The sequence below is a fragment of the Notolepis coatsorum genome, assembly GCF_963971535.1.
Source record: "Notolepis coatsorum genome assembly, chromosome: 18".
Taxonomy (NCBI): domain Eukaryota; kingdom Metazoa; phylum Chordata; class Actinopteri; order Aulopiformes; family Paralepididae; genus Notolepis; species Notolepis coatsorum.
The window spans coordinates 55864484-55891505 of NC_140182.1; the positions used below are offsets into that span (position 1 = coordinate 55864484).

General features: G+C 46.5%; 1 protein-coding gene across 1 annotated transcript in view; it reads left to right on the plus strand.

Moving 5' to 3' along the window:
• Nucleotides 1-17705: 17705 nt before the first annotated feature.
• The window catches only part of slc23a4 (solute carrier family 23 member 4), a gene marked incomplete at both ends in the record, with an annotated part of 54804 nt that continues 45487 nt past the window's right edge, over nt 17706-27022 (plus strand). Inside the window, 2 exons of the mRNA XM_084335214.1 lie at nt 17706-17753; nt 21905-22045. Coding sequence (XP_084191340.1) covers nt 17706-17753; nt 21905-22045 — 189 coding nt within the window. The remainder of the gene's footprint in view (nt 17754-21904; nt 22046-27022) is intronic.

Genomic DNA, 27022 nt, shown 5'->3' on the forward strand with positions numbered 1-27022 from the left:
GAGCAACCATTTTCTGTTAATAAACATAGGGGGATGGTTGTATTCCCGGTGTGTCGGTAGCAGAGTCGACTCTCCGGTTGAGCCCGGGTTTGACCCTGGCTGCCCGAGAGTATGCCCCTGCATGTTTCATGACATCTGCCAATTGTGTCAAACGCTTTCTCTGAAACCTCGACCCTGCGGGATTAATAAATTGGCAGGGTCAGGGTTCGTGGTGGAATCTGTTCGCTGGCGGAGTTGGCTAACCCCGACTCCGCGAGGTTCGTGACCCCATGAGATTGTGACATGGTGCACGGCATACCGAACACCCTTTCCGCCGGGATACTGTTCTTACAGTTAGTGCAGTGCTCCGGGCGCAGGTCGATTTCTGCTCTTGTTAAGACCTATCGGCCTGGATTGAGGGATCAACCTCCTTGGAGGGTTGTCTCCCCGGTGCGCCAGCTGGCCCCACGACATTGTGGGGGGGAAGCCTCCTTGGAGTGCTTCGGAGCGGCGTGCCAGGTGGAGAAGGGCCTTCACCTATTGTTGGCCCTATCCGATACGCTGGCGATGTGGGGGGTGGTATCACCAGTGACCGTCTGGTGGGGTCTCGATGCCACGGCCTCATTGACCTCACCAGGCCCCTTTTCGGGGTATCCTGGCCCCCCGGATGTGGCCTGGGGCTGGGGCCTCCTCCGCGCCCTGCTTCTACGGCCTTGCCACGGGGTCTGGGCTTTTTGACCCCGACCCCGCGATGTTGGGGGCTGTGACGTGGGTTTTTTCCTTTATGTCCGCTCCCTGGTGGCGTGCGGGATGCGCGACCGAGTAGTCGCGGGCCCTTCTAAACAAAGGTAAGTCCCGCGGTCTGCTCATCCTGTGCATTGAGGTACTGTTCCCTCTTCGCACATTCGGGTCCGGTCTCCCTCCCGTCCCTCACTAGGGGGGGCAGGGGGCCCGGAATCTCTCCGGTATTCTGATGGTTGTAGGGGACCTCAGCAGGTACATCTGTCGGGCTCTCCGCTCTGCTCCGCTCATGTGTTCCAATAGAGCAGTGGCGGCCGGTGTGAACTACATTTGCGTGGGCGCGGGGGGGGTGAAGGGGGGGGGGCAAGCGGACAGCTGACCAAGTGGACAGCTGAGCTGACTCGACATAACGTTACCAACGTTAAGTCGAGACTCGAGTTCATTCATACTACACTAGTACACGTATGATCAATGCAATAATGAACACATATATATATCTTGTCATTTTAAACAAGTTACCATTCATTCATTCATCCATTATGCGTCATTCGCTGCGAAATTAACAACAACAATAACATGCTGTGTTGAGAGAGAGAGAGAGAGAGAGAGAGAGAGAGAGAGAGAGAGAGAGAGAGAGAGAGAGAGAGAGAGAGAGAGAGAGAGAGAGAGAGAGAGAGAGAGAGAGAGAGAGAGCAAGAGAGAGAGAGAGAGAGAGAGAGAGAGAGAGAGAGAGAGAGAGAGAGAGCAAGAGAGAGAGAGAGAGAGAGAGAGAGAGAGAGAGACCGCATTAACTCACTGTTTAGTTGAAACGTGGTCCAGGAGGGCTTGATAAAGTGTATATGTCCACTGTCCCACAGTCCCAGACTGTTGATGTATATCCACTGTCCAGATTATTGTTAGCACAACACAACAATACTGTGATGAGCTGTGTCTCACTGTTTTTGCCCATTTCCGCGTCGAACAGCCTGCAAACTACCTGGCGTTCTATCGCCCTGCTCTAAGACAAACTCTAACCTTAACCAACTTTGAAAGAGTGCCTAAGCTTAACCGTCAAAAGAACTTGCCGTCACGCTCTAAGACAAACTTTAACCTTAACCAACTTTGAAGAGTGACAATCAGAGAGCATCTCAGAGAAATGCGGCTACGGAAAGTATAGATCATATTTCAACGCACAGCGCGTTACGCACTGATTGGCTGCGACGGATACAGCGATGAAACCAGTGCACGCCCAGTAGGCGCTATTGCGTCTAGCCCGAGAGAAATGCGGCTACGGAAAGTATGGGGTATGATTCTCTATCAGACAGTCACTTCCTGTTAATGAAAACAATTATTTATATTTGATATATTAATGTTATATTGTGCATTGGAAACACAAACATACTTAAAATGAGTAAATATTATTCATTTTAAACATGTTTATTTAATTTCTAGGGCCCAAAAAAAAAAAAAAAAAAAAGAAATCTTCTTCTTCTTCTTTTAACCAGGGAGGACGGCGCTCTAGCGGCCACTATCGGCCGGCCGCCACTGCAATAGAGCAGAGCGTAAAGCCATATGAAATATAACGAAGGTTATATAAACCTAGTTATATGAACATGGCGAGCGCTCTGCTCTGACTCACTGAGGACCCCATGTGTCTTCCGTTTCGGCGGTGAAAGACTGGGGAAGGAGCTAGTAGTATGGCCATGACCCCGCTTATATGTGAGCAGGTGTGGGCGTGGTCAGGCAGGTGTAGGTGCGTGCATGTGGTTGAAAGTTTTCATGATAGCATATGATTAAATGGACAGTTCCAATAGAGCAGAGCGCTCACCATATTCATATAACTAGGGTTATAGGATAACCTTCATTATGTTTTTACCCCCTTTTGGTTGTCTGTCTGTCTGGTAAAGTCATCACTTTTTCCTCCACTAGTCTGTTTACCTGATTTCCATATACATTGTGTCTCGTGGCCCTGTATTTATAGCAGGCCTCGGTCCAGGTGATGACCTCACAGAAAGTGACATCATAACAGGTTTTCCTCCAATCCCAAACAGTTATTTTTGAGTTTGAAAATGTAAGCGTGGCTTACCACTAACTGCTCGGCTGAAAACAGTATTTCTTTCCAACTCATTTTAAGGCTAAAATCATTGTCACTATTACATTTACTACACATGATATATGAATATTAAGGTACTTCTCTCAAGGACACATTTCAACATAAAACATTACTTGTTTGTGCCAGAGTAAACCACAAAGCTTATAGTCCATAAATATTATTTCCATTTCAGTATATTTATTTCATCATTTGACTTATTCAACTTATTTACCTAGATTCATTAAAGTCTTAAACCATGCCTTTCTAAATAATTACATTTATTTAACACTCATATAAACTATTTTGCAAGTGATCTTCCCTTAATCCTGTACATTTGGCTATAAACCACTCCAAGTTTAATATCATAATGTTCCCCTTGTTGAACACATCATTTCAGTGATAATTGTAGTTTAATCAGATTTAAATTGAATATAGACAAATACATTTCTAATGTGTCCTGATTACTAGATATTATACACTTATTTTGTATAAACATTTTCTAAACCCAGATTTACTTTTAACACCCACTATTTTGAAGATGAATTTCTTTAAGTTATTTCTTAAAAAGACTATATGTTAGAAGCTCAAACTATATGTTATTTGGTCTGTCTCAAAACAGCTTAGGCCATCTGTGTCTCAGGGCCACAGAATACATTAACACTTTAATCGCCGGGAACGCCGTAACTCGTCTTTGCTCGCCATGCTCATTCTGCTGAAGACACCGTAACTCGTCTTTGATATCAATATTTCAAAAATCTGTGATCGAAATCATATTTCTCCTCCGGAGACATGAGATGTACTGGTGAGCTCCACTCAACTGTCTAACGGTTCAAGAGCGCCATCTGGTGGCCGATCGGCAGATCGGCCAACAGGAAGTGACGCGCCAAACAGGAAGTGCTCATCCATATTTCGTCCGGGCACTCGCGATCGTTAGCCGGACTCCATCTCAACACACTGGATAATCAATCGCTCGCCCTAACTCAATAAACAACGTTATTTGGACGTATATAGTATTATACAACCTGGAAATGGTTAATCTATATCAACATCCCATAATCGAAAACTGTCTACTCCAAGCTGATCGTCCAACGGCGCGAGGAAGATACGGTAAGATCCAGTGTTATTTTCTAATGTGTTCCATATAAACTGCTCTGATGACCATATGACCCACACTAGACGAATGATATAACGTTGCCCACGGAATTATAAACGATCCCCCGCCCATCCGGTCAATATCAGATGATACGTAGTAACTTCTAGAAGTACCTCCAGTTGAAATTTTTCATCTGGCACCGATCGCTACCAAACTGTATTTGATCATCAATATAATGCATTTGGGGCTATAAATCAAGTTCTGGAGAAAGCTGCAGAAAACGATAAAAACATACTTATACTTTAGACCATATTTTAGTATGAATATGTGAATGAAAAAGTATAACGTTGCTATACCCTGAACAATGGATATAGGACATTGAATGGGCCATAATAATGTCAATTTAGCAATAGAATTAAAAAAGTTATAGCCCTGCAAAGAAGGGGAACTTCTCCATAGACAAATAGAGCTGGCTAGGGATGGTAAATTATGAATTTAACCATGGCGATCAAAGTGTTAAGTTCACCTCCTGATAGGAAACTTCACATTTGACATGATCAAAACCGGTTTCTTTGTTCCAAAGTCTTTGAAGCACTGGTATGTGTGAGCTTTAATCAAGAGATTCAATAGCCTACTGCAGTGGTTCTCAAACTGTGGTACGCGTACCACTAGTGGTACTTGGTGGTACTGCTGGTGGTACTTGAAAAATCAAAAAAAAAATTATAATAATTTGTATTATTATTTTTTTTCTTTTTTCAGGACACTGAACTTAGAAGCAGGCCAGGCCAGTGTTTCTAGTTGCGGTGGCGCGATAGTTAGATAACCTAAGTGGGGAACAACCAGGAGATCACTGTGACAGAGAGTAATGCAGTCTAAACAGTCATACATCTTTTATTCAACTACAGCCCTGATCATAACCATTTTTATTTTTAGATTTTTTTTGTAATGTCAGATAAAAAATGAAATACTCCCACTTTTCTCAAAAGAGTTGTTGTTAAATCTGACATTACAAAAAATCCATCAAAATCTGTGTTGTTGCTAATCATTGACACATGCCTAGCCTGTAATAATCCCCCCCAGAAATATTTACTTTGCATTTGATATATTGAAAATATTTAACTTTGTGTGTTTTTTTAACAATAATTTAAAGGGTAACATTTCTAAAATTCCTGCACCAGAATGCAGGAAATTAAGTCTTTGTAACAAAATTATTCTCTTGTGGGCGACCCCCACTTAGAAAGTGGCCTGACTGGGCTATATTTCACACTATATTTCCCAGCCTGAATTATTTCCCCAGTCCGGCCCTGCTTATGCGAGTTGTCAATGGACAACAACATGCTGTGTGTATGTGTGTGTGTGTGTGTGTGTGTGTGTGTGTGTGTGTGTGTGTGTGTGTGTGTGTGTGTGTGTGTGTGTGAGAGAGAGAGAGAGAGAATGAAGGACAATTGCTTGCTGTGTGAGAGAGAGAGAGAGAGAGAGAGAGAGAGAGAGAGAGAGAGAGAGAGAGAGAGAGAGAGAGAGAGAGAGAGAGAGAGAGAGAGAGAATTAAGTACATTTGTTCTTAATTTTCTCACTTGCTATGTGAGAATGTTAGTTATTATGTTCTCAATGCCCCTTGCATTGTATGAGTTGTGTGGAAGAGTTTGCTGGTTCTAGTGCTACCCCTTTGTACATTGTGGCTGTGTCTTACAAAAGTTAACAATAAATAATGGTATTAGGAATAATAATAAAATAATAATTTAGGACCTGCTCAGAGGTCATTAATCGGTCATAATTCGTCTCTGCGATTAACCCATCCCATTTGCCTCCTGCGTGAACTGTGCATAGCTGAGTAGACTGTCAGGATGGAGGTAGGTGAGTTCCAATTGTTGTAGGCAATCACAGAGACGAAGAAGGTATACTCTTGAACAGGTTCGACTTTAATAGTAAAGAACACAAAGAGTAATACTAGGATACTATGCCAAGGCACGGGAACGAGAGAATAGATAATGGAGCTTAGTGGTGGTCCAGAACTGGAACCGGCCGCGTTATCTCCGAACGCCTATAGAGAAGACCTGACGAATGACAAGCAGAGGAAAGGAATGTTACATAGCCACCAAATACCAACATTCCACACACACCCCCCCGTGACAGCCAATCAGAAGCCAACCCCTAAGTGACAGCACTAAATGACAGGGAAAAACAAGTGACAGCAATCAGGTGACAGAAGACAGAGAAGGTGGGTGGTTCTCGACCGTAGTCAAGAACCAGAATCGTAACAGTACCCTCCCCCGACGAACGGCACCAGACGTTCACCTGGGGGCCTCGGGATTCAGCCGCTGGAAATCAACGATCAGGCTGGGATCTAAAATATCCCTTTGAGGCACCCAAGAACGCTCTTCTATCCCGTACCCCTTCCAATCCACCAAGAACTGAAACCCCCTACCCCTCCGCCTACAACCCAGTATCCTCCGCACCGTGTAAATGGGCTGACCACCCATAAACCGAGGCGGAGGAACCGTAGGCAGTGGCGGGGCCAAGGGCGATGAGAGGAACGGCTTCAACAGGGACACATGAAACGTTGGATGAACCCTCATAGAGCTCGGAAGCCGTAGCCTGTAAGCCACAGGATTCACCCGACGTACCACTTTAAAGGGCCCTATAAAGCGAGGAGCCAGCTTCCTGGATTCCACCCGGAGAGGGAGATCCCGGGTGGAAAGCCAAACCTGCTGCCCAGGACGGTAAACCGGAGCCGGACGCCGCTTACGGTTAGCCTGCCGCTCGGTACTAACCGAAACCTTCTGCAGCGCCGCCCGGACCCGCTTCCACGTCCTGCGGCAGCGAGCCACATGTGCCTGGGCCGAGGGCACCTCCGCCTCCTGCTCCTGCTCGGGAAACAGAGGAGGTTGAAAACCATACTGACACTGAAAGGGAGACATACCGGTAGAGGAGGAGAGGAGGGTATTTTGCGCATACTCAGCCCATGCCAACCTCCTACTCCACGTTGCCGGGCAACCGGCAACGTAACATCTCAAGACCCCCTCCAGGTCCTGGTTGACGCGCTCCGTCTGCCCGTTCGACTGCGGATGAAACCCAGACGAAAGGCTGACGGAGGCGTCGAGACCGGCGGCAAACGCCTTCCAGAACCTGGAAGCGAACTGAGGACCCCGGTCCGACACGATATCCACCGGAAGCCCGTGGACCCGAAAGACATGCTGTATCACCAGATCAGCAGTCTCTCGGGCCGATGGAAGCTTGGGGAGAGGAACAAAGTGAGCCACCTTCGAGAACCGGTCCACCACCACCAAAATGGCCGTGAACCCATCCGAAAGGGGGAGGCCAGAAATAAAGTCCAGGGATATGTGCGACCAGGGCCGTTTAGGAATAGGAAGTGGCCGGAGGAGACCTGCCGGTGCACGGCGAGAGGTCTTACTGCGCGCGCACATCGGGCAGGCCGCCACAAAGGAACGCGTATCCCCCTCCACTGTCGGCCACCAGAACCTCCTACGGATAAATTCCAGGGTCCTGGTGGCCCCAGGGTGGCTGGTGAGGGATGAGGCATGTGCCCACTGCAGCAAACGTGAGCATGCCGCCTTGGGCACATACGACCGCCCCGGAGGGCCCCCGCCAGGGTCGGGCTCCCGCGTCAGCGCCGACCTTACCACCTTATCTATGCCCCAAGACACGGGCGCCAAAATCAAGGCCGGTGGAATAATGGGATGGGGCTGCTCCTCCCGGCCAGGAAGATCAAACTGGCGCGATAATGCGTCGGGTTTGATATTCTTGGACCCGGGCCTATAGGAGATGGTAAATCGAAATCGTGTGAAGAATAACGCCCACCTGGCCTGGCGAGCGTTAAGGCGTTTAGCCCCTTGGATGTAAGCCAAGTTCTTATGATCGGTCCAAACAATGAAAGGATGTGCCGCCCCCTCCAACCAATGTCTCCATTCCTCCAGTGCCAATTTGATAGCCAACAACTCCCGATTACCCACGTCGCAGTTGCGCTCGGCTGGTGACAGACGGCGAGAAAAAAAAGCACACAGGTGCACTTTCCCATCCTTTAAGCACCTCTGAGAGAGCACCCCCCCCCACCGCGATGTCAGAGGCATCCACCTCCACAATGAATGGAACCTCCGCATCGTGGCGGATCAATACAGGAGCGGATGTAAACCGACGTTTGAGATCGCAGAAGGCCGACTCTGCCCTAGGCGACCATTCAAAGCCAGGGAGAGAGGCTTTGGTGAGAGCTGTTAAGGGATTGGCTAAGGCGCTAAAGTTGCGAATAAAGCGTCTGTAAAAATTTGCAAAGCCCACAAACCGTTGTAACCCCTTGAGCAATGAAGGCCGTGGCCAGTCCAAGACTGCACTCACCTTGGCCGAATCCATGCATAGATCACCCTTCGTCAACACAAAGCCCAGGAAGGAAACGGTATCAGTGTGAAACACACACTTCTCGGCTTTAACGAATAGTTGATGCTTGAGGAGACGGTCTAGCACCTCCCGAACATGCAGTTGGTGTTGCACCATATCGCGAGAAAAAATTAGGATATCATCTAGGTAAACAAACACCGACACCCCAATCAAGTAACGCAGCACGTCGTTAACCAGGGCTTGGAAGACTGCCGGAGCATTAGCCAAACCAAAGGGCATGACCAAATACTCATAGTGACCATTGGGCGTATTAAATGCAGTCTTCCACTCGTCTCCTTCTCTAATCCTGACCAGATTGTATGCATTACGTAAGTCAAGTTTAGAAAAGACCTGCGCCCCCTGTAAGCATTCAAAGGCTGTGTCCATGAGAGGTAAAGGATATCGGTTCTTGATGGAAACGTCATTCAATCCCCTATAATCAATGCACGGACGCTGATCCCCATCTTTTTTATCAACAAAGAAGAAACCAGCGCCGGCCGGGGATGTGGAGGGACGTATGTGCCCCGCAAGCAATGCCTTCTCAATGTAGGTGTTCATGGCCAAGGTCTCGGGGCGTGAGAGAGAGAACATTTGCCCGCGAGGCGGGGAGGTACCGGGTAGGAGATTAATGGGACAGTCGTATGATCTATGAGGCGGTAGTGCTTTAGCACGCGTCTTGCTAAAAACGTCCGCCAGGTCCCAATAGATCTCAGGAACCCCTATCAAATCGGGATTAGAGGGTGGAACAGAATCTGCGACGCTCCCCACCATCCTGGAGAGAGAAGAAGGAGAAAAAAGAGAAGAGGGGAAGGGAGACAAGGGAGTGGACAAACTCTCGCCGACGACCGACTTCACGTCGACCTCCGTTGAGAGCTTGCCCGTGCTCCAATTAATATTCCATACACATGAAGACAACCAGGGATGACCCAACACCATTACAGAATAGGGGGAGACAATGACAAATAATTGAACCCACTCCCACCCCCCACCCGCCACCCGGATGTGTATGGGAACAGTGCGTTGAGTGACGCTCCCACTGCCCAGGGGCTGACCGTCCAGGGCGTAGACCGGAATGGGAACCCCCAACTCTTCTACCGGGATTCCCCATTCTCTCACCAACCCCAAGTGAATGAAATTGCCCGCCGCCCCTGAGTCAATGAGAGCCTTCGTTCCCCTAACTTTACCCCCACAGTTAACCACCACCTCCAGAAATTTACGTGAGTCAGATGGTAGTGCTGGGGTGAGCCCACCTGCTGGCGCCCTCTCGAGGCCCGGCGGCACACCTCCTCTTCCCGACTGGCGCCGAGTTGAGCCAGCCTGTTCCCGACAGCTGCCGAAACGATGACCGGTGCGGCCGCACCGGAAGCAGCGTCGCTCCTCGATGAAGCGCCGCCGCTCGTCGTCTGAGAGTGACAGCGCCCCAAGCTGCATGGATTCATCACCCAGTGGCCCACTCGTGTAATGCGGGAAGATATCAACAACGGGAGGAGAAAGGACACGTACCTGGGTAGTATCTTCACGTTCCCTCTCTCTCTCCCGATGTTGGTTGTCCATCCGTATGGCGGTGTTAATGAGCGTTTCCATCTGCTCAGGGATCTCACGCACGGAGAACTCATCCCTCATCCGTGCGGAGAGTCCCTTGAGGAACAGGACCACACAAGGAATCTCCGGCCAAGCCGGCTCCCGAACCACGATCCGAAATTCAATGGCGTATTCTGAGACCGTGCAGAGGCCCTGCCGGCAGGCGAGAAGCCGCCCACCGGCCTCGAAGATCGAGAGTACTCGGGAAGTGTCGAATACCCTTCTCAACTCTGCGGTGAAGTCGTCCACACAGTCGCAGATAGACGAACCGCTCTCTAATTCGGCCGTAGCCCAGGAGAGTGCTTGACCGGTGAGGAGGGTGATAATATATGCGACTTGTGCTCTGGAAGAGGGAAATGAGCGTGGCTGCAGCTGGAACACAAGTGCGCACTGGGTGATGAACTCCCTGCATCCCTCCGGTGCTCCCGCGTAGCGGCCTGGTGCGGGTAGCCGTGGCTCCTGGTTCCGATCCTGGTGCCCAAGAGCTCCCCGACTCTCCTCGGTGTTGAACGTGGTGTTGAACGCCGCCTCTCCTGCCGCCGTCTCTCCCACCGTCGTCCTTACCCCCGCCACCTCGACTTGTGCCTGCTGGGCTGTGAGGAGCGCCGACTGCGCCGTCTCATGCGACGCGCTGACGATCCCGCCCAGCCGAACCAACTCGGCGCTGACCAGATGTTGGTGTTCCTCCATGCGCTCCTGTGCACTCTTCTCTGCCCGGAGCATCTCCATGATTGCCTCCATGGAACTCTGATGGTCAGGTCTTCTGTCAGGATGGAGGTAGTTGAGTTCCAATTGTTGTAGGCAATCACAGAGACGGAGAAGGTATACTCTTGAACAGGTTCGACTTTAATAGTAAAGAACACAAAGAGTAATACTAGGATACTATGCCAAGGCATAGATAATGGAGCTTAGTGGTGGTCCAGAACTGGAACCGGCCGCGTTATCTCCGAACGCCTATAGAGAAGACCTGACGAATGACAAGCAGAGGAAAGGAATGTTACATAGCCACCAAATACCAACATTCCACACACACCCCCGTGACAGCCAATCAGAAGCCAACCCCTAAGTGACAGCACTAAATGACAGGGAAAAACAAGTGACAGCAATCAGGTGACAGATGACAGAGAAGGTGGGTGGTTCTCGACCGTAGTCAAGAACCAGAATCGTAACAGTAGACTGTATTTTAACGTCGGTCATATGGTGGTACTTGGAAAGCCAGCTACGTTCTCAGGTGGTACTTGGTGTAAAAAGTTTGAGAACCACTGGCCTACTGTTTTCTCAAGCCAGTTGCTAGGTGACCAACTCTTATAATTTCCATAGCATTGTTCTCTCAGGCGCAGCTGGCCTGAATGTGAATTTGATGCTTTAACTGCTCCCAACCAGCCGGTCACCTGTAATATATCTCTGGCCAAATTTACTTGGGAATGCAACTCAAAGATCTCTATGTTATTTTCCAAAAATGGAACTTCATCTTTGATTTATTCCCCCAAGTATAATTAGTCAGATAATTATACTACATCTGTTTCCCCTTCTAGGTGTTGTAATTATCCCAGGTGTGTCTCGTTTGTCATTTGCTCCTCTGTGTACTTTAGTTCCTCTGTTCATGTGCATTGTCTCCAGTTTAACATCTTCTGTTCCATGTCAACTGAGATGTCATCCGAATTAGTTCATTCTTGTTCTTTGTTTAGTTTTTGCATAGTAGTATGGACATAATATTAGCATAGTAGGTAGTAGTATAGACATAGTAACATAGTACATAGTAGATAGTATAGTAACATAGTACACAGTAAATGGTAAATTACTGCTTTTTTATATAGAGTGTATATACAGTAGATGTAGTACATAATAGAAACAAATTTGTATTTTAATTATTTTAGAATTTTACAGATATTGATTGAAGAGGTGTGTTTTAGTCGACAAAGTTCATTCCACCATCGTGGAGCAGGGACCGAGAATAGCCTGCTTTGCTTTGATGACGCCCAGGACCCAAAATAGGAGTGGGTCTGAGGCGGACAGAAGATGCAGAGCGTAGGGTCTTGAGGGTGTGTAGTGTAGGGTGTCCTTGCCCCACAATGGTGGAACGAACTGCCCACCACAGTTAGGACAGCCGAAACCCGTCCAATCTTTCGCTGTCGACTAAAGACACACTTCTGACTGTCTATTCTTCTGATAGCAGGTGTTTAATCAAATATCCCCGCTTTCTAGTCTTGCACAAGGACCAATCAGCATGGGTATGGGCGGGTTAATTTTCCATTGCTGGGGATTTGATTGGCTGTTTTTAAATAAAGTGCGGACGCAGGATTAATAACGTTAACGTTAGTTCGGCCAGAGAAAGAAATATACGAATACAATTTGTTGGACCTGCGAGATTTGTACTTTGTACTTTGTAGGTCTGCATTTTAAATGTAAGGAGTAAAAAGTATGTATTTTTTCTCTGAAATGTAATTGAGTAAAAGTACAAGTATACAAACCTAATAATACAAATCCCCAAAAACAGTACTTAAGTATTGTAACGAAGTACAATTACTCAAGTACTTTACACCCCTGCTGAGAATACATGATATATACAACTCTATTCTGTTACAATCATATCCAGTTCCCCCTACACTTTAGTGGTCCTCAAGAAACACAGTTACACGGTCACAGTTGCACACACAGACACATTTGCACACACACGCACACGCACGCACGCACGCACGCACGCACGCACGCACGCACGCACGCACGCACGCACGCACGCACGCACGCACGCACGCACGCACACACACACACACACACACACAAAATACCTCATGACCTACCAGACTAGCCAGTGTGTGAGTTACAGTAAGTTTCACGTGAGATCAATTTCCAGCAGCACACTGTGATAGATACCGTCCCCATCGCACCAGGACCAAGGGATTTCACAGTGATGAGGACATCAGGACGAGACTGGGTGTGCACCGCGTCCAATGGGCGGTTAAGGTGAGGCGTGAGGTCCAATGAGGTTAAAGGGTCACACCAACTGTATGGGAAATGCACTTAACTTCTTCTCCAGATTGGATGGAGACCAATTTCCTCTCAGTGTTTCAGTGGAAAGGAATGGAAGCGGATAAGACGGCTAGCGTAGGTGTTGGCCAAAAACACCTCTCCCGGAATTTTAGGCTAGGTTAGTGGTCCGTATCCTCTTCCATTAATTTGTGCTAAACTAGGCTACCTTGCAGCTGGATAGCTTTCTACTGAACGCACAGAGAGGAAATTGGTATCCATCTTCTTGTCTGACTAAGAAGATGGTAAGCGTATTTCCCATCATATTGGCGTGCCCCTTTAAGGTTATAGGGTTATGGTAGGGGATGGGTTTATACTTGAGATACCAAGTTTTTAGGTATTCCCACTGGGTGTTGATGAACAAGGCCAAGCCCTGCTTATGACCATGAGTAACATCATATGTTTAAAGGTGCTGTAAGTGGTATTTCTTTTGTTAAAGAAAATTCGCCTAAAAATACATACCTAAGTTAATGGAAGATTGCTCTACTTCTACAAGGTCCATTCACATGTTCTTGGTATCTAGGGACATCTATGGATCTCAGGGAATGTATTCAAAGGTGTCAGAAATACTGTGTCTGTTACTAGGCTTGAGTAAATTGTAATAAACCAACGGAGAATATAATTTTTTTTATATTTTCTTCATATTTGACTGCGAATAACACCATGCTAACATTGACCAGACGTGAATAATTGCCACTGCTCACCCAGCACCTTCCTGAGATCATGTTTACAAAAATCTAAGCAAATGAATAAAGGGCAGATGATTTACAGGTTTTTTTGTAGATGCAGTACTGAATTTAGCCTTTTTTGCTATACGTTCACAGAAAGGTAGAGAAACGAACTGTGTTCTATTTTATGGCAATACCGTTCAGGTTTGTTCCACCCGTGACAGGGTTAGGGTCTTTACTCTTGGCTACATTCGAAAAATAAACGCAGTTGTATTTATTCACTTTTGATAAAGATAGGCTAGCTGATCCCTACTGCATGCTTCCAGTACTTGTGCTAAGCTAGGCTAGCGTGCACCGAGACCTCTCTCTGGGGCTACTGGACACACAGAGATGAAACTGATATCAATCTTCTTGTCTGACTCTGGGAGATGCAGGACCTCTTAACAGGTGCCGTCGGGCCGGCATGCCCGTGCGCGGGACGCACGCACATTGCGGCACTACTAGGGGCCGCATTTTTCGCCGATCATGTTATATACCGTTCAAAACTTGAATTTGCAGCCTTTCGAACGCCACCTCACTCAAACAATTCCTTGCCTCGGTTCTCAAGTTACATGACAATTTGAGTTGACAAGCGAAAATGAGTTGTGACTCAATCTTCAGAATGCACAGAGGTGGATAGCCACAGAGGATTTTGGAACTTTTCTTTTTTTGGTTTACTAAAACCTTTCTCAAGCACTCATTTTCTAACTGATTTTGATCAAATTTGGACCTGTACTACATACGACTATGGAACCGCAGTGTTTTCCAGCTCATACCTCTATGCTGGAATAATGGAATCTGGAATCTGGCAACCACTAAAGAGAAATGTGAGTACACAAGTTCAAGTTCAACTCAAAAGAGACAAGGTTCACGATGTGCTATAAGTATAAAGCTAGGCTTTGCAAAAAAGGTATGCAGTCAAAAAAAAAAAAAAAAAAAAAAAAAAATCCACTTTTTGACCCACCTGTGACCCAGTCTGCCCCTGTGCCTGCTGATAATTACTGGCAGTGTTGCTAATCCTTTGTTGTCAAGTAATTTTACACAATGTGCTGAACACAATGCTGCTTACTGATTATTGAGCTTTTTGAGAAAATAGTGAATTGGTAGATTAGCCAATTTCATTGCAATAAGTGTCACCAGACCCCAATGAAAAGCACCCCAGTCTACAGCTAGGAAGTGCAAGCGCACAGGTGTACTTTCCAAAGAGCTCAGCTGAACTACCACAACAGATTCCCCAGGACCACAGACAGACAAGGAGAGAATGTTTAGCAAAAACAAGCAATACTTTAATTATTACATAATGGTATTTAAGAAAAACAGGCAATACTTTAATGCATAAGATACAAATTCATAAATCTACCTAAACACTATTCGACTAGATTAAAATACCCACGCCCCTAGGCCTAGGGTAATTAAAAGGAGGAAGCGCTCAATGCGCTGTAAACCCACCCCCAGACTGTTGCTCCCACCCACGCTACCTATCCCCACCCCTGAGGCACTACACACGTGAAGAAAAAGGGTTTGCCCTGCACACGGGTCTATGACTATCAAACATTAGTCTAGAATCACACCACCCCTCAAAACACGGTTCACTGCAAATAGCCTAAAATAGGTATTGATATCACACCATCTCTCGGGGAGCCGCGGCAAATGATTATAGGGAATATAGGTAGGTAAATTCACACTAAGTGTCACACAGCAACTAAGGGGGCTGGGATAAAATAGTGGGGGCTGCTCACCGCTAGGGGTAGGGCCTAGGCCTAGAATACTCCTCTCATATCCTAACCTAGGTTTGGGCAGTGGAAGCGCTGAGTTGACAAACACTACAAACAAAAGGTTTAAGTATGACCGGGGCCCGAAGGTGAGGGCCGGAAGGACGCCACCCCCTTCCGCTCCCGTAGCCCCTCCCGCCTTCGGGCTAAAACTGTTCTGTCCGTACTGGGGTGTTTTAGGCACTCCAAGCACCAGGCGTACAATAATGTCCTCCCGCCTGTAATGGAGGGCACAGTCAGTAATATCAAGGTCCCCCCGTTCCCAGGTTCGTCACAATGCACAAATTAGATATCCTCCATATGATTCAGCAAAGAGAGAGAAAGGTAGTTCACAGAGAATGGAGTGTCCACAATACTAGGTTCAAATCTTCTACAGTTTTACTGGTTCCGATAATCTTCAGCTTCACGCTACTAATAATATTCCTAATTCCAATGCAGTCACTGTTCGTCTATGTCTTCATTTACCACTCGGGAAACAGTTAGCTTCAGGCGCGTATTCTAATATCTTGCATCCTTTACTCACGGCGTGCAGTGTGGCAGTAATGTCTCTCCTGTCTGAGGCTCCACCCGTTTCCACTGCGGGGGGGAACACCGCAGTCGGCGATAGGAACTGGTTCCACTGGAGGAAAAGCACAACACAAAAAGTCGCGTGTCCTCGTACTCCTACAGCCCCGCGTTCTCTGGTACCGTCCTCTCGACTTCCGTTTCCGTTCAAGAAGCAGCAATAGCGCCGTGTGTACCAGCAATATCACCAGTCGGCGTCCTTGGGTTTCTCTTTCCTCCTCTGCTCCGGGTCTCGTCCTTCTGTGTCTCGCGCCCAGCTGACAATACTCGCCACCCTTTTGAGCGAGTTTGCGGGGTTCCAGGGCACCGCCCCTATGCGCCAGCGAGCCAATCAGCTTCCTCCAACGGCACAGCCTGTAACGCAAGAGAGGGAACTCCCATGGGTAGATCCCACCGCTCCATGAATACACACAGACACACACATACCCCCACCCGCGACATAAGTATGCTATAATCAGTCACAGTGATGAATTACTATTGTCAATGCCAATCAATGCTGAAGGGTAGCACTGCACACTGCACAGCATCCTTGCTAAAATCACAGGAGCCGTGTTGAGTTTGGAAATCATAGTCACATTTCACTTGTTTGGAAGTCTAGACGTAGTGCTAATTATTGTATCTTGTTAGCTTATTCGATAATGTAGCTATCTATTAACTCATTATCTTGTTTTAATCAATGGACACTTTTACGGGAAGTACTTAAGCCTTCCTGTAAATAAGGAAATGAGGAACATTACGTTACAGAAACTATACATGAGTCATCAGCACTGCTTGGCACTAAGTCATATTCTGTCTTAGCAAAAGAGATAAGAGAGAAAAAACAACACTGGTAAAACAAGTAAAAGAAGGGTCAACATTTCATAATGAGGACATGTCATAATACAGACATTTTATAATAAGGACATTTTATAATAAGGACATTTCATAATAAGGACATGTCATAATAAGGACATGTCATAATAAGGATATGGGAAATGTTGACGATGGCCTCAAAGAAACCATTCCATTCTTGTAAGTAAACAAACTTTTTTCCGTTATAACACAATTAAGCACAGTGGAGATCATTCATATGATCTATGAAGGACCCCTGGCCCTGTCATGACTGTTCAAGTGTGTATGTGTGTATTGCCTAGTGTGAGATACGTGTGACGTCATTGGTTAAAATCAGGCTCCTAACCTGTGTTGCATGTCATTCTCTCTCTCTTTCTCTTTCTCTCTACCTCTCTCTCCAATCCTTCCTTTTTCTCTTCACTGCTGTCAAGTAAAGGCAGAAATACCTTTCAAATAATGAAATAATGTGTGTTTAAATGTGTGTATGTGTATGCATGTGTGTGTGTGTGTGTGAGGGAGAGGGAGGGAGGAGAGAGAACAAGGAGGAAGGAAAGAGGAAAGGAAGGATAGTGGCCAGAGGTAGATATTAGACATGTGCGCTCCCCTCCTGAGCCTGGTCAGCTGCTGTTGCTGTTGGTTGTAATTGGGTTCACATGAGCAGCTGGTGGGACTCACTTCACTTACAATCAGCGACAACTCCAGTCTCGTGTCTAAACTCTCCTTCTTCTTCCTACTCACCCCCCCCCCCCCCATCCTGCCCTCCCCCCCTCCCCTGCACTCCCTCTCTCCATTACAATTTCCATCTCTCTCTCCCCTCAGTCTTATACACGGCCACTTAGTCCATTGGTCTCCTGCATGGTCTGTTTTGGTTCCTGGTTTTGACTACTTCATCTCTGAAGGACCACCATTCTCTGGGTTTCTACCCGTAACCCTGAGGGCTGAAGCCGATAATGATGCCAGAAAAGGAGAGTAACGGTCTTGACAACTTTGAATTTTCGGTGAGTACGAAATCTGGTCAATTTTCTGTGAAATGGCTGTGTTGAACATGGGCTGAGATACACTCAGATGAATGTGCCATTTATGCTTCGACATTTTGTGAGGCTAGGCTACTGTAGACTAATTGTTTATTGTTACAAATATTAATTTGTTTACAAAATAGTTGTAAACAGTTTTACCCTCATGCAATCTCACACAACTCGTGAGAAATCAAGTGGCGTTCCAAAACCTTTTTTGACCAAAGCACCCCTGAAAATATTTGTATAATATTCAGAATACATTTCCATTGACTAACCATTCCATTGATACAACTCCAAATAAATAATATGAATATAATAAATAGGAAATAATTAATACAGTAGATCAAATATTATGAATATTCAAAATGATTTAGCAGAGTTAAATATAAAATAATAAACTCTCTCTCTCTCTCTTTCTCTCTCTCTCTCTCTCTCTCTCTCTCTCTCTCTCTCTCTCTCTCTCTCTCTCTCTCTCTCTCTCTCTCTCTCTATCTCTCTCTCCCTCTCCCTCTCTCTCTCTCTCTCTCTCTCTCTCTCTCTCTCTCTCTCTCTCTCTCTCTCTCTCTCTCTCTCTCTCTCTCTCTCTCTCTCTCTCTCTCTCTCTCTCAATGCATGTTGATAACACTCTTTGGCTTTGTTTCTCAAATTAGATCTTTAAATGTCTGCACTGTTTATTTGCAAGTGATCAGATCAGATTTGTCTGTCCAGACATCACCAACCTATCTGTATGGGTTACTGTGGTAATGTTAGCTACCGTTAACGATAGCTAACTGTTAGCCAATGCTCTGTAATGTTACTGTAACCCAGGGTCTTGAGTTCGCCTAACTGTATATACAAATAATCTTCTTCTTCTACATAGCAGAAGTCTGCCAACCTTCTCTGTCCTATGGCAACTCAAAAGGGACAAACACCTTACATACAACAACACATAATAAAACATAAGAGTCTGTTACATTATGTACACATGTTGTGCTAACAGTGTTAGGGAACGAAAGCCTATCATTAAGTTAACCTTAGATTATTTGCCGTTAGACAAATTGCCCTTACAAAAAAGTCCTGTAGGATTCCTACAGGAAATCCTTAAATTCCTGCAAGACTTTTTTGTAAGGGTGATTAGCTAAATTAACTGAATGGATTAGCTATCAGCTAAGATTAGCCACTCTGATGCACTTCCATCACTCTGGATTTTACATTGTCGCTGTGTGATGCAAAAGACACCTATTTGAGTGGCCAGAGTGGCCGGACTGAGACACGTCTGTAGAAATCCGATTGGAATTGCATTTCAAAGCACCAAATGTGTTTTTGAATCAGATTAGCAAAAATCGTATTTCATGTGTTTATTTGCTGTCCAGACTTTCTAAAATCAATCTGGATACAATCTGGATATGCCAAAAATCAGATTTGGGCTGGCAGTCTGAACAAAGGCCTTTGAGCAGGTGGGAAATTCGTCTCCAGAAGGAAAAAGCTATCCAAACTCAGTTCATCGTATGTGGTATGTCGCTAGTCGTAGTCTTCATTCATAGAGCTATAGTCGTAGTCTTCATTCATAGAGCTAGTCGTAATCTTTATTCATAGAGATAGTCGTCTTCATTCATAAAGATAGTCGTAGTCTTCATTCATAGAGCTAGTCGTAATCTTCATTCATAGAGCTAGTCGTAGTCTTCATTCATAGAGCTAGTCATAGTCTTCATTCATAGAGCTAGTCGTAGTCTTCATTCATAGAGCTAGTCGTAGTCTTCATTCATAGAGCTAGTCGTAGTCTTCATTCATAGAGCTAGTCGTAGTCTTCATTCATAGAGCTAGTCGTAGTCTTCATTCATAGAGCTAGTCGTAGTCTTCATTCATAGAGCTAGTCGTAGTCTTCATTCATAGGGAGTAATATTTTAGAACAAATGAGGCTCGAAAACACTATTGTCCATTTGCCGTAAGTTGAGAAACTATCTTCGCTATGTAAATATGCATTCAGTAGCGAGTACAGTATAGCTAATTAAATCTGATATGCCATTTTAAAATATGAACAGTTTATGTGTTTCATCAGTTTATAAACTTGTTTTGACAAGTAATTAAGTCAATTTGTTTTACAAGCTGTGTGGTACATTTCATTATTTAGAATTAGAATGTGAAATGAGCACATTGTAGCGGCACCCCTGGACGGTTATCGCAGCACACCAGGGGACCACGGCACCCACTTTGGGAACCGCTGCTCAAGACTATAATGCACATGGAAATGTATAGTCGGACAAGGTCAGTGATTGATTTATCTCTCTGCTTATCATGACCGGATAACGGGATAGTCATTACTGGGGCTCCGTGGTGGAGAGAGAGGAGAGGCTTTTGATTATAAGTTAATTATTCCCATCAGAGCAGAGTTCCAAATATATGGGCGTCATGGATACCTCTGAATGTACTTTGTTTACATGCCTTCTCCTCCACGCTCTAAGTCATGGTCATGATAAGAGAAGGGCCCTTTTGTTCAACGGAGTCAGTGGAGCTGAACCAGGAACGGTACACAACACCAAGTATGTTACTGTTTGTCAGAAGCCCAGTGTCCATTAGGGGCCAAATAAACATATTAATCCCACTCAGTTGCGTCACCACCACCACATAGGAAGAAGAAAAGGGGCAACATCTATCACAAACAGTTTGCTGGATTTAAAGGAACACGCCAATATTATTAGAATTGCACTTACAAATGAATGGTTGGCCAACAGCTAGGCTAGGTGGTCTGTATCCAATTTAATTTGTGCTAAGCTAGGCTAGCTTGCAGCCAGAGGAAATCTGAGGAAATCTTCTTGTTTGACTCTGATGAAGAGGGTAAGTGCATTTCCCATAATGTTGGCATGTTCCTTTAAACCCATTTCATTATTGCATATGAAAACATCAACTTACATTTATCAAAGGGGTCATTGATACAGTCATCTGTTTTTAGTAATTATTAACAACGAAAAACAATAGCAAACCAAGTGCTGTGTATCTCAAAATGTCTTGCAACTTAACAATGGCAAATATGAAAAATAAATAATAGTAATATAATATAATATATATAATAATATAATTATAATGTGGCCCTCCCAACTCCAGATATCAAGTTATAGCAGAGTCCAGAAAAATACGTAGGGGAGATTCTTGACTGAGGAGCTGACATACAGTAAAGGAGTTTGTGGTAGTTTTGAAGTAGTTTGTATCCTCTACTGATTTAGAGAGGATCACGCATTCTTTTTTCCTAATCTAGTTGAGACTTTTACACCTCACTCTATTCCTTCCTCTGACAAAAGTTTTGTGTGTCTGGTTCATTTAGTAAGTGCTCTAAAGGTTTTAGAGCATGGTTTGGTCTGGCCCAATGGAGATACAATCTACAAAAAAGTTTCTTTTATACATTTTTTGTCATCAGATATGACCATTATTCATTGTCTTATAGTTGCTTTTAATAGTGCTTTGTTTGTCATGCCATGTCTATTATCTTAACTTGTTTTTCTTTTCTTTATCTATTTTGACTTTTATTCATTGTTTTCTGATTTTTTTTATTACATAGGTTGCTGTTGTTGTTGTTAGTCATATTATTATTATTATTATTATTATTATTATTATTATTATTATTATTATTATTATTATTATTATTATTATTATTATTATTATTATTATTATTATTATTATTATTATTATTATTATTATTATTATTATTATTATTATTATTATTATTATTATTATTATTATTATTATTATTATTATTATTATTATTATTATTATTATTATTATTATTATTATTATTATTATTATTATTATTATTATTATTAGTATTAGTATTATTATCATTATCATTAGTATTATTATTATTATTATTATTATTATTATTATTATTATTATTATTATTATTATTATTATTATTATTATTATTATTATTATTATTATTATTATTATTATTATTATTATTATTATTATTATTATTATTATTATTATTATTATTATTATTATTATTATTATTATTATTATTATTATTATTATTATTATTATTATTATTATTATTATTATTATTATTATTATTATTATTATTATTATTATTATTATTATTATTATTATTATTATTATTATTATTATTATTATTATTATTACTATTATTATTATTGCCACCATAGCTTGATGGGCGTTTTTGTGATCTGCCCGCGACAAAAGATGGAGAAGTTTCTGACACGTCGAAACACAAGGACAAGAACAAGTTGGCGTATTGTGTGACCGACGTCCCTCCATGGTACCTCTGCATCATCCTGGGCATTCAGGTAGTTACATTATCATACAGTCAGGTAGTTACATTATCATACAGTCAGGTAGTTACATTATCATACAGTCAAGTAGTTACATAATCATACAGTCAGGTAGTTACATTATCATACAGTCAAGTAGTTACATTATCATACAGTCAGGTAGTTACATTATCATACAGTCAGGTAGTTACATTATTATACAGTCAGGTAGTTACATTATCTAGCAGTCAGGTAGTTACATTATCATACAGTCAGACGAGACGCTCTGCCAGTATTCATATAACTAGGGTTATAGGATAACCTTCGTTATATTACATCTGGCAATCACGTCTCGCTCTGCCATATTGAGATCAAAAGGCGCAGAGCGGACGCGTGGCCACGTCAAATGCACCCCCTGAGGGCCCACAAGCCCCTGACCAGGGAGGAGGGGAGTCCCGTCCAGCGTCCACCCGCTCTTCCTAACAAGGGGGGGGAGGCAGTCAACTATGACCAATGTGCGAAAAAGGGACCAGTCACCCTAGAACGCACAGTGCAAGTGGGACCGCGTGTGAACAGAGCACTTCACGGTCCACACCCACACACACCTGCTAGCCCACCTGATGGCGGGGTGCAGGAGAGGTCCCGGCACTCAGGACTGCCTGGGAGACAGAGCCCCCAGTCATGTCCATGAGGTAAAACCTAACAAAAGGACCCGGGGAGGACCAGGAGACCGCAGCGCAGATGTCCTCCACCGAGGCCCCCCCGAAGCAGGGCAGCGGAGGCCGCCACTCCACGAGTGGAATGTGCCCTGACACCCGTGGGGGAAACCTGTCCGGCCAAAGTGTAGCAGAGGGCAATGCCCTCGCATAACCAATGTGACAGGCGTTGCTTGGACAGCGCCTTACCCGCGTGGGAGTCACCGTAACAAACAAACAGTTGATCGGTAGCCCTGAGGTCCTGCATGCTGCGGGCTAAGGTACACCATCAGCGCACGGACAGGACACAACAGGTGAAGGCTCACCTCCAAATCACTAGCGTGAGGGGGAAGGTGAAACGCCTGGAGCACAATATCCCTGGAGCGATAAGAGCTCTGGATGGCCGGATTAGGCCTCAGAGTCGCACTGTTATTAGCCTGAATAGACAGGCACTCAGGCCGCACAGAGAGAGCACACAGCTCACCCACGTATTTAGCGGAGGTGATGGCCAGAAGGAATGCGGTCTTGAAAGACAGTCGATCCAATGGCGCCCGCTCAAGAGACTCAAACGGGGCCCCCAACAGCCTTTCCAGGACCAGTTGGAGGTCCCAGCTTGGGGACAGAGCACGTTCCACAGGCTTGAGACGCCGTGCGCCCAGCAAGAAACGTCTCACGAGAGGGTGGCTGAATAGCGTTCTGCCCTCAAAGCCCACATGACAAAACGATATAGCTGCAGCGTATACCTTCACTGTCGAGGCCGACAGCCTATCCAGGATAGACTGGAGGAAGGACAGAACCGAGTTCAGGGGGCACGACACCGGGTCTAGGCCCCCAGTCTCACACCACTCTCGAAACATACGCCACTTCCCTGCATAAACCGCCGGTGGATGGAGCGCGTGCGTTCTGGATGGTGTTAACCACAGTAGAGTTAAGACGCATCCCCTCCAGATTCACCCTTTCAGCAGCCAAGCCATTAGAGGCTGCCCCAGAACAGGAGGCAGAAACAGTGTGCCGCGTGCCTGAGAGAGGGCCCGCGGTGACCACGGAACCGACCACGGCGGGGCCACCAAGAGTTGAATCAGGGCCGGGAACCACACAGCTGTGCCCCGGTCCGGCGCGACCAGGGTCATAGTCCTGTGCTCCTGACGTACCCGCTCCAACAGCTGAGCTATCAGGTGTATGGGGGGGAAAGCATACAGAATCCCGGGCGGCCACGGGTACATCGAGAAGGCATCCACTCCCAGAGAGGGGTTGTCCTTCCGACTGACCGAGAACCACAGAGGGCACTGGCAGGACTGACTGCTTGCAAACAGGTCCACCATGGCCTCCCCGAATCGGTTCCAGACCTGTCTGACTATGTCTGGACATAGTCCCCACTCGTCTGGGTGGGGACCGCCCCGTGACATCACGTCTGCACCCACATTCTCCCTGCCGGGGATGTGGAGAGCCCTCAGGCTGTGCAGATTGAGAGACGACCATAGCCAGAGTTCGACCGCCGCCCGGTGGAGACGGGGGGAGCGTACTCCTCCCTGTCTGTTGATATACGACGCCGACGCCGTGCTGTCCGCCCTGATCAGAACATGCTCGCCCACCACATGATGGCAGAGCTGTTTGAGGACTAGAAGCACTGCCTTCAATTCCAACACATTGATATGTAGTGCAGACCGGGCAGGCCAGCTGCCCCCTACTGCGTCGGTCCGACACGTCCCGAAGACCGTGACGTGTGATAGCCTGCTGCCCATGGAGACCCCGCTGGTGAGGGCCCCAGGCCCCCCCCAGTGGGCGAGGTCCCCCAGTACTGATGTGGGGACCTTCAGCCACTTCCACTTGCCTCTCACAGGGTCTATTTTCATACTGAAAAACCACCTCTGTATCCTCCTCATGAAGAGGAGGCCAAGTGGGACCACAGTTTGAGCAGATGCCAACATACCAAGCAGGCGCATCACGGACAGCGCCATACCGCCCTGCCAGGACGGAACCTCCCGAGTGCGCTGAGAATATCCTCTCGCCTCCGCTCTGAGAGAGTTGCCCTCATAGACCTTGAGCTTAGAATTAAGCCTAAGTACTCCACCTGTTGACTGGGAAGAGGAGTACTCTTCTCCCAGTTCACAGCAAAACCCAGGCTGGTGAGGTGTTCCACCACCTGCCTGGTATGAGACCTGGCGATCTCCTCTGACCGTCTGAGGACCAGAATGTCGTCTAGGTAGAATACAATTCATATCCCCTGATGACGCAGAGGTCCCAGCACGGTCTCCACGCACTTGGTGAAGGTGCGAGGAGCCAGAGAGTAGCCGAACGGCAGCCTCTGGTACTCGTATGCCATTCCCTGAAACAGGAAGCGTAGGTATTTCCTGTGAGGAGCGAAGATCGGGATGTGAAAATACGCATCCTTCAGGTCTATGGAGGTGAACCAGTCTCCCACTCTGACAGCGCATAACAGGTGTTTGATGGTCAACCTTCTTGCCACAATCAACCGATTGAACACGGACAGGTCCAGTATGGGTCTGACACCCCCCGATTTCTTGGGCACCAGAAAATATCGGGAGTAAACGCCACTCATCACGTCCTCCCATGGGACCACAACGATGGCCTGCTTCGCCAACAGAGATCGGATCTCGTCGACCAAGGCTGTCACTGCCGTGGACTCTGACAATAGAGGCTGTATCAAACCCAAAAACGGAGGGTGGGGGTGTGCAAACTGTAACACAAGCCCCGCTCTCAGCGTTCTCTCCATCCACACCGACATATGGCACTTCTGTAGCCATACGTGGTAAAAATCCCAAAGCGCCGCTAAGAATCGTAGATAGGTGGCCCGGTCCCTCCCGCTGTGCATTGCAAACCCTGGTTTCGCCAACCGCGCGAGCAACGTATCTCGCGGAGTCGGGATTTCACACCCTGACTCTACCAATGAGGCAATTGCACCCAAGGGGGGACCCCGACAGAAAGGGGCGGTCTGACACGGGGGGAACGACAGTCAACACTCCTGGTGAATGAGGTAGTTCTCCCGCTGAGCATTGTCCCGTTTTTGCAAAGAAATTAACTTGCTGGGGATGGCCTGCTCTGCGGCTGGACATGCATGGTGTGTGGTCCTCACGCTGTCTAGGGTGAGCCCCTACACACCGTAGCCCTGTAGTGATATTACTACCACCCAAATTACCAGTGCCTGACTCACTACCGTTGCTAGGAATGGAAGTCCGGATGGGGGAGGCACTAACATAATACCCGGCCTGGTGAGGGCGGGGCTGGGGGAACCCACGCTGCGACCTCCTGGGCCTAGGGTTCCCACTCTGACTACATTTTTTAGATACAGGGAACCCTGCTCCGTCGTCACATACAACACCAGGCTCACCAAACGCACACGCAGGACGTAGCATTCTCATAGACAGACCCAGGCCTAGCTAGCAGCTGGGTGTCAGCCCGTGTCTTCATGAGAAGCGACATGTGGGGACACAACAGAGCCCTGAATCCCGTAGTGTAGCGGGGGGGAATGAACAGAGAGTGTGCTAGACACAGCTAGATGGCAACGGTTACTCCTCGCGGAGGCGTGCCCATCTAATTCAGCCGATCCCACTGCCACCGAGGTCTGTTGGCACCGTGAGAGCCTGTCTCTTTGTTTCCAGGTTATCTCGGGCGGGGGTCTCGCAGCAGCCGCTGGCGAGACCGTGCTCTCACCTCTGGCTGTGCGGTGTGGGGCGGCGTCCTCCTCCAGGGGAGACTGTTCCAACCACAGATGTCTGTGAATAAGAGTCAACAGCATCCTAACCCTCCCTGCGGTTATAGCTTGGGGCTGGGTCAAACGCTGAATAACCTCAAAACCCTGAGCGAGGGTTTTGACGTCGGCCGTCCCTAAGACCCCATCGCCCGACACCATTTTTGACAGAAAAGCAGCCAATTGAGCAATGTTATTAGTTGCTGCTAAATTCTGTACCGTGGCGATATAAGCCTCATCAGCCCACTCAGCCACCTGCCGGGCTGACTCGCTTCTTGGCGTCGGCTTCCGGGCGGGATACCGCTCTACCATGTCAGGGCAAAATGGTAGATAAGCCTCAGCCAAACCTGCAACATTAGACACCGTTTGACCTTCAGTAATGTAATGGTTAAGCGGGGGGGGAAACTGGACACAGTCCCGGCGGGACACATGGGAGCGGCGTCCCGTAAGCAATAGAATTAGCAGTAGCTGCGCGCGCCATGTTATTTGGAAAAACATTTAACAACGTTTCATGTTTTTTTATTTAATTTAATTTTTTAAATCTTTTTCCCCCCTCCTTTTTTCCTGGCAGCGCAGATTCTCACCGGGAGAGTGTAACGTGTGGAAGGT